Genomic DNA, 8,616 nt, shown 5'->3' with positions numbered 1-8,616 from the left:
CCTGGACTGGACATTGTCCTAGAATTCAGGTTGCTACTATCACAGATGAGTTCAGAAAGTGGATTCCGTGTGTTTTATGGAATGAACGGCTTTTACAGGGCTCTGGCTGTGGTTTCCTCCCACCCCAGGCCCATATGGAGTCGAGTGCAGGGGACCCCACTAGAGGGAGAGGACCCTCTGTCTAGTTTTTCAAGGCTGAGTTTCTGGGCACGCAGAGGCAGGCAGGGATGGAGCCAGACCCTGGTGTCACACAAGAAACAACCCAAGCCACAGGGTGCCCTTTCACACCTCGTCCCCAGCAGCTCAGAAAGAAGGACCAGCTCTGCCCAGCAAGGTCCCAGGACTAAACCTGTCACCACCAAGAACCAGTGAGAACCCCCTGGGGCGGATGCGGGGCTGTGGGCAAAGGAAGGCAGTGGAGCCAAGCAGGGCTGGTAACGCCAGAGGCCATGTCCGGCTGCCTCCAGTGGAGGGGTCAGAAATGTCCCTGGTGCCCCACACTGATCAAGGTCCCTGCCCTTTTGTCTTGGGATCCCCAAACGCACCCTGAAAGCCTGGGCTGGGGATCCCACCCTGTCCCAGGCTACCCCCCACAGTTCTTGTGCCAGGGCACGGCTCAGACTCGAGGACAACAGTGTCCCCTGCTATGGCGGCATCCCCCCCCAAGGGAGGAGGTAGGGCATATGGGGTCTCCCCTTCAGGAGAGGAGAGGCCGTGTGACACCCCACGTCACAGCTCATTGTGGAGGGGCCGGCACTGTGGAGACAGCTTCTCCTCCAGGACGCCCTCGGGGGCACACACCCAGGGGTCATGGGTCTCCCACTGCCACTTGGCCAGGCGGGTCTTCAGCGCCTCCAGGACCTGGGCGAAGCGGGGGTCGGCAGCCAGGTTCTGGGTCTCGCGGGGGTCGCGGTGCTCATCGTAGAGCTCCCAGCGGTCGCGGTAGTAGTAGTGGTGCAGGTCCTTGTACCAGCCCGTGGGCTGGCCGGCCACAGTGCGGTTCAGGAGGTCCTGAAAGGTGGGCGAGACGTAGAGGTCCTGGTCCACGGGGAAGGGCATCTTGAAGCCCAGGTTGTGCACCAGGCGGAAGTTCTGGTGGTACACGGAGCGCATCGGGTAGGACATGGTGACCTCGTGGTGGCTCTGGCTGCCAAAGACGGTGGCCCAAAGGGGCTCTGCCTCCAGTGCTGGCAGGAGGGACCGGCCCGTGAGCTGGATGGTTTTGGAGCCAAAGATGGTGTAGCTGGGGTAGGAGAGGGAGAACCAGTCCAAGATGGTGGGCGTGAGATCTGGAAGCAAAGGAGAGGGCGCTTCAGGAGGGTCCCTGAGGGCAGAGCCTGGGGAAGAGCTGCGTCTAAGCCACCTTGAAGCCACCGCCAGCAGGGGTGCTGCTTTGGGAGGACACCCTCAGGGTCTGGCCATCCCTGGGCCACTTGGTCTCTACTAGTATAGCCTGGTGACACTGGAGTCCTTCTAAAACCCAGGAAGTGCACGCCCCAGGCAGAGAGCCCTTCACGCAGCATGCCGTCACAGCGTCCCTGGCTCAGGGTTTGGGGCTAAGAGAGACATGGGCCTGAGCTGGAGGGAACCCAGGGGCCCAGCTGCCCTGACCAGCCTGCCTGCAGCTCCTGTGAGCAGAGGGCAGAGCACGGCCGGTTCCTGCACCTGTGCTTCTGCCTACGCAACTGCACAACCCAGGGCCGCCTTAGGGCACCATGGGTAAGTGCTTCTCAAAGTGGGGCCCCAGGCCCACGGTGCTGGCACCCCTGGGCACTGGTCAGGCACTCTGGGGTGTGATTTGGACATTAACTCGCGTGCCAGGTGATTCTGGTACTCATGCATGTAAACGAGCCGCTGTCCCTTCCCTGCCTGGGTCACACTGCAGAGTCGGGCCTGGCCCGTAGCAGTCCCATCAGATGGCCACTTCCAACCCTCCCCTGCCCGAGGCAGACACAGCCATACCTAGGAGGCTCACGAAGGCCTCGCTGACCTGGCCCCAGCGCTGCCGGTGCTCCGGAGAGGACACCAGCAAGGGCTCGGCGGTACCCGGCCAGTACAGGTTGGTCCTGCCGCTGGGGAAGGGGATCCCATTGTCGGATGTGAAGATGACCAGGGTGTTGTTCAGGACCCCGGCTCCACGCAGCTCCTCAAGCACAAGCCCGATCCCTGTTGGGGTGCAGGGGCACAGGCTCAGCTGCAGGCGTGAAGAGGGACTTGGACAAGTGTGCTCACCCTGCACCTCATTACCTGGCCGCTGGGCTCTGTCACTTTCTGGACTTCCAACACCCCTGGTGCCCCCCACCCACATACTGGGGGTTAAGCCCAGGGCTGGAGCATGCTACCTCCCCAGAGCCCCCTGTGATCCTTCCTGCCAACCCAGGCCTCTTGCTCAGGGGCCTCCAGGGACCTGGTCATCCCTTGTCACCATCGGCTGCTCCTGCCCCTCACTGGTTTCTGTATTTTCTGGAATTTCATATCTATCCAGTGAAGTCAAGAGGGACAGCCTGAAGACAGACTTTCCCTTCACCCACCATTACTGGGACCCCTAAAGGCACCAGCGGAGACATGATAAAAGCCCCCACCCTCTACAGCAGGCTGAAGGTGCGCCCCCTAAAGATATGTCCACCCCCAACCTGAGAAGATGACCTTATTTGGAAAAGGGACTTTGCAGATGTAAGTTAAGGATTTGGGGACAAGAGCATCCTGAAGTCCCCAGGTGGGCCCTAAACCCCATGACAAGGGTGCTTGTAAGAACAGGAGACAGACAAGACCCAGCAAAGGGACACGAGGTGGAGGCTGAAGCTCAGCAGCGTTCCCACAGCTGAGGGACCCCAAGGGCTCCCTGCCCCAGAAGCTGGACAGGCTGGACACCCCTGAGCCTTTGGAGGGGGTGAGGCCAGTCAGACCTTTACCTCGGACTTCTGGCCTCCAAATTTCTGCTGCTTTAAGCACCCCCATTTGTGGTACTTGGTCATAGCAGCCACAGAAAACCAGCACACCTCCCGGGTCCCGCCTCAGCACAATCCAGGCAGCTCCAACCCAACCCTGACTCGGACCCCCTTGCTGGGAGAGTGTTTGGAGTCTTCACTTAGCCTATGGGGCACCTGAGGGCCTGGCCAGGAGACTTCTGCAGTAGGTGACCTCAGAGAAGGCTGAGGTGCCCCTGGAGACAGGGCCACCTGCGCCTGCCCAAGCCTGAATGCAGGCTCTGCCCAGCTCTGCCCAGCCTGGCACAGGGCCTTCCACACCGACCCTTGCTCACACTCTGTTGTGGGTAGGACCCTCCTCTGCTGACCCAACCCAGCTGAGGGGCACCCAACCCAGGGCAGGGTTCGAAACCTGCATTCCTAGAACCCACCTTGGTCCATGCGGCCGATGGTGGTGTACTGAGCAGCCAGGTCAGCTCGGGCTGCTGGGGTGTCGGGGACAAAGTAAGGCACCTGGGGAGGTAGGAGGGTGGGAAGTCAGGCTCAGATTGGGGGACCCACCACTGAACTGGGGTAGGAGACACAGGTGCCAGCCACCATCTTCCTCCCGTGGATGGATCAGTGGAACAGCTTTGCTCTGGAGGGTCACCTCCCGTCTCCAGGGTGCCCTGTGGCCCCACGGAGGGGGTCTGAACCCCACTTAGGCAGAGGTCTCCTCCTCTGGGCTAGTCTCATCATCTGGGGCCAGGGGCGCGAGCAGGGTAGGGTCCTGGGTTCAGGTGGTCACGGCAGGGACCCCTCCTACCAGTACATCCTGAGGGTCGTAGACCTGGGGTGTCCAGTCTGGGATGCGCCCCATGCCGCTGTCCCCGTTGCCAAACTTCTCACAGAAGGCTCCGTACTGGGGCTGCGAGTGCCCACAGCGGTGGGGGTCGTGGAAGGCAACGTACAGGAAGAAAGGCCTGAATGTGGGGGAGGGCTCGGTGTCCAGGTCCAGGTCGGCCAGCTGGGCCCACCACCCTGAGGGCCCTGTGCTATTCAGCCAGGACGCCTCTCGGCCTCGCCTACTCCTCTGTCTGAGGGTCTCCATCACCTCACTGCCTCGATTTCCCCACGTTCCTTCTTCCTCTGCCCTGAGTGTCCGGGACCTTCTCTCCCCACCCGCCCCAGCAGCTGGGGGCTCCAGGAATCCCCACTGAAGACTCTGGGATGTCCAGGTTAACCAGGGAGAGCAATGCAGGGGGCCTCCCCGAACCTGTCATCCTGAGTCTGCAGGAACTTCCGGACCAGCAGCTTAATCCTGGTGATGTTCCGCCCCACCTGGAGCACGGAGTCGTTCTCCTCTGTGTGCGCAAAGTCAAACGGGTACACGGTCTCCGGCCCCACGTGCTTCTTCCCGATGATGCCTGGGGGTGGGCAGAGGCTGGTCCAGGGTCCTCTCTGTCCCCCCGACACCCTTAGCCCAGTGTGCTACAGCGGCAGGCAGGCAGCCCAGACCCTTGGTGGGTTCTTGTGCAGCCCCAGCCCAGCCAGGAGGCTGCAGCCCAGGTCCTTGGGACAAGGGCCCAGGGCAGAACTAAGGGTAGCTCAGGGGTGGACTTCCCAGGCTGTGACTTCTCTCTACAGGGCAGAGGGGGATGGTGCCTCACCTGTGCGCACGCCGGCCTGGCTGAGCAGCAGCGGCAGGCTCCGCACCTTGTCGAAGGAGTTGAAGTGGTGCACGTCCTGGTGCAGCCCGTACATGCCATTCTGGTGCTGCGGGAAGGACCCCGTAAGGCTGGGCCCCAGCTCCTGCTCTCGCGGCTCACCCACGCCCCTCTCAGATGGCCAGCACCCAGGGAGATTTCCTCCCCGTCCTGCTTCTTGCCAACAGGCCCCTCCATGGCAGCAGGGCCAGGGCAAGAGGAAGAGAACCTGGAGGTGCCCGGGACAGGAGGCTTTCACTCCCCTCTTTGTGAGCCCCTGCACCTTCCACCTTTCCGCTACCATCACACCTTGCAGGTTATGAGGGAACACCTTGTCATTTTATGCTGTCAAAGAAACCACACACGTTAAAGCTGCAGCTGGTCTAGGAAGAGGGACAGTGAGGAAGAAAGGAAGAGCCCTGCCTCCCCACCCCCCCCGCCCAGAAGCCAGGCACCCCTCAGGAGACCCACGGTGACCATGAGCGTCTTCTGCTCAGCACGGCGTCCCCGGGGCAGACGTGGAGCGCGCACACCTGCTTACAGCAAGGGACTATCACAGGACGCACACGCAGGACAAGAGCCCAGACGCCCACAATCACACAGCTCCCCTCACAGCAGCCAGAGGTGGAAGCCACCGCGTGCACCGACAGAGCCGACTGGCACCAGGGGACCACTTGTACCAGGGAACGTTATTCAGCCTCAAAAAAGAGGAAAATTCTGACCCATGCTATAATGGGGACAAACCTCGGGGACATGCTAGGTGAAACAAGCTGGTCACAGAAGGACAAATGCTGTACGGTCCCACCCACGGGAGTCCCTAGTTGTCGAATTCAGACAGAAAGCAGAAGGGGGGTGCTGGGTGGGGGAGGAGCCCTGGGGGTCACTGTTCAACAGGGACAGGGTCTCCGTTTGGGAAAAGGAGCAAGTTCTGAAGATGAACAGGTAGGGCTGAGCAAAGTGAAGGCACGCACTAGTGCCACGGGATACATGGGCCACGCGGCCGGGCACGTGGCCTGCATGACCTCCCGACAACGCAGGAGGCTGAGGCAGGGCATTGCAAGTTCAAGGCCAGCCTGGGCAGCTGAGCAAGACCCTGCCTCAAAATAAAACTGGAAGAAGGCTGGGGTGTGGCCCAGTGGCAGAACACTTGCCCAGCAAGTGTGAGGCCCTGGGTGCCATCCCTAGTACTGCAGACTAGTAAATAAACGTGAGGATGTCAAAGTCACGTCCTTCTCACAACAGTAAAAGAGCAAGCGTCTTAACAGCACAGGTCCTGCCACGGGGGGTGCCCCACACTGCGGGGCAGCAGCTGGGCTGAGCGTGCAGGCTGCTGCATGCTCTGCCCACAGAGCCGTGTTCGGCCAACCCCTCAGGCCCTGTGAGCCAAGTCTTGCTGGGCCTCCACTTTAAGGGTGAGGAGACTGAGGCACAGAGAGGGAGGAGCCTTGGAGCCTGCTCTGCTGGTGGGTGGGGAGTCAGAACTGGGGTCTGCCATTGACACTGGCCACTGTGCCTGCCTTGGGGATGGGAAGGAAGTGGTAGCACCCTAGGGAGGCGGGGGTCCTGATGGGCCCCTGGCGGCCCTCACCTGGGGCAGGCCTGTGAGGAGGCTGGCACGGCTAGGCGAGCAGCTGCTGACGGAGGTGAAGGCGTTGCGGAAGACGAGGCTGCGGCGGGCCAGGGCGTCCAGGTGAGGGGTGGCGATGGCACTGTTGTTGTACACTCCACTCTCAAAACCTCCATCATCCGCTGGGGGAGGCAGGAGACAGGGCATGGGGCTGGGTCAGAGGGACAGTGTGTGGGAGCGGGGAGATGGGTGCTACTGTGGAGGCTTGGGTCACAGATGCCAGGGAGGACAAGACACCCAGCGGGCAGCACATCTGAGTGGTTGATACAAAGCAGGCATAATATCAAGGGCATGTGACACCCAGGCAGGTGTGACATCTCACATGTGACACCCAGGGGGCATGACACCCAGGCAGGTATGACACCTCACACATGAAACTGGGCAGGCATGACACCCCACACATGTGATACCCAGGCGGGCATGACAGCCAGGCGGCATACCTGGCAGGCAGGATGCCTGGGGGTGTCAGCAGGCAGGGGTAAGACCCAGGCGGGCCTGGTATCCAGCAAGCATGGCACCCAGGTGGGTATGTTATGAAGGGGGCCGACGTGCTACGCGTGGGGCGGGACAACCCCACAGCTTGACGTCCATGGGTGCGTGATAGTCCAGCACAGTGCAACCCGGCACGTCACAGGGGGTTGCTGGCCACAACCCAAGCTTGGGCATCCCAGGCTCTATAGCTGTACAAGGCAGTGGCCAGGAGAGCTGGCCCAGGGCACCTCTGAGAATCTTCCTCTGTGCTTCCATCCCCGCCTCTCACTTATACACAGCCCCCTTCCCCAAGGCCTAGAGACCACGAAGCAACTGAAGCCCAGAGGTGAGGTGCAGAGCCCATGTCCACACAGCGGGGCAGTGGGCAGTGGGGACAGGCCTCCCAGCTCCTTCAGCCACACCAAGTTCTTCCCTCTGCTCTGGGAGCCCCAGGGCAACCCCCTCTACACCTGCCTCAGAGGCTGCCCACTCCTTGAACAGAGGTGAATGGCCAAGGTCCAGCTGGGCCACCATCCTCCATCCTGCTGGACATACTGGGCATGAGTGATGGCATACCCGGCAGCCTGGGAGGGTGGATCAGGATGCTGAGGTCCTGCCGTTTGGAATGCATCCTGCCACAGCCGAGGAGGAAATACTGCCCTGGTCCAAGCCCACTCAGACGCCTTACACTTGGCTATGACCCAGCAACTGACTGACAAGCTCCACCTCGGATTCATACGTTGAAGTCCCAACCCCAATGTGACTGTTGACAGGGTCTTTAATGAGGGTTCAATGAGGTCCTAAGGGTGGGGTCAAATCTAAGGACTGAGGCCTTCCCCTGCCATGTGAGAAAACAGCAAGAAGGTGGCCGTCCGCCAGCCAGGAGGAGAGCCCTCCCCAGAACCTGACCTTGCTGGCAGGGGTCCTTAGAATCATGAGAAATAACTGTCGGATTGTCAGACAGCTGGTCTGCGGCTCCTTGTTACTGCAGCCCAACCTAAGGCAGGCCCAACCCTGGGGGCCCCATTGTCTGGGCTCTGGAAGGCTGCAGCACTAATCCCGGTCTGGACAGGACAGATCCCCCGGCAGACTCTTCTCCCTTGCCCCTGGGAGGGGGGCTGACAAGAGAGCTGTTTACCTTACAATTAGCTGAACGGCCTGCCCCAGACCACAAAGTTAATCAGAGAGTGGGCCTGGCAGGAAGCCAGACCTCAAAAGGGTTTGAGGTGTCACATGCCAGTCCTGGTCACCCAAACAGGAAGTCTCATGAGCAGCAGGGCCTGCAGGAACTTGGGGTTTCTGAGAGGGTGTGTGGGTTGTGGGGGCCTGGAAAGCTGAGCCACACCTTTGGAGCCTGAAAGGGGAAGGTTAAGCTCACAGGGTGAGGAGGGGCACCTGAGAGGTCTCCAGTCGCCCTCTGGGCTCTGTTGACCCCTGTTGCCCAGCTGGTTCTGCTGGCACCCTATAGGGCAGCCTTGGCTGCTCTGGATACTGCTAGGGGATTTGCAAGGCCAGACGGGAATAGGGACAGAAGTCGGGGTACTGAGCAAGGGAGCTGACCCTTCCAAACCCCACTGCATTCTCCACTGAGACAACCACGAAGAGTTTGTGGGCAGCAGTGAGGAGCGATGGGGTGGGAAACGGCAGTGACTCTGTACAGCCGGGCACGCTGGGGTCAGCACCGAGCACTGCTGGGGAGAGGGCAAGTGGCCGCTTTGTGGGGCAGCAACAGGTGGCCGTGGGAATAGTAGTGCCCAGGTGGCTGCACTCACCTAGGATCAGCAGCACGTTCCGGGGGCGCGCCCGGCAGAGTCCCAAGACCAGCAGCAGCGCGCAGCAGGCGGGCCCGAGGCTGTGCATGGCGACCGCGGTCCGCGCGCTCTGCCGGGTCACGGGCTCCGCCCCG

At 61.3% G+C, this 8,616-nt stretch overlaps 1 protein-coding gene across 1 annotated transcript; it reads right to left on the bottom strand.

Moving 5' to 3' along the window:
• Nucleotides 1-59: 59 nt before the first annotated feature.
• Sgsh (N-sulfoglucosamine sulfohydrolase) lies at nt 60-8,615 on the bottom strand. Its single transcript, XM_005332634.5, has 8 exons — nt 8,483-8,615; nt 6,201-6,361; nt 4,577-4,682; nt 4,183-4,333; nt 3,733-3,889; nt 3,359-3,440; nt 1,963-2,166; nt 60-1,289 (listed from the first exon to the last, which is right to left on the bottom strand). The coding sequence occupies exons 1-8, from the start codon at nt 8,568-8,570 to the stop codon at nt 730-732; spliced, it is 1,509 nt and encodes a 502-aa protein (XP_005332691.2). The 5' UTR covers nt 8,571-8,615; the 3' UTR covers nt 60-729.
• Between the last annotated feature and the right edge of the window lies 1 nt (nt 8,616).

Source organism: Ictidomys tridecemlineatus, chromosome 3, assembly GCF_052094955.1.
Source record: "Ictidomys tridecemlineatus isolate mIctTri1 chromosome 3, mIctTri1.hap1, whole genome shotgun sequence".
NCBI lineage: Eukaryota > Metazoa > Chordata > Mammalia > Rodentia > Sciuridae > Ictidomys > Ictidomys tridecemlineatus.
This window is presented reverse-complemented; position numbering and strand designations above follow the sequence as displayed.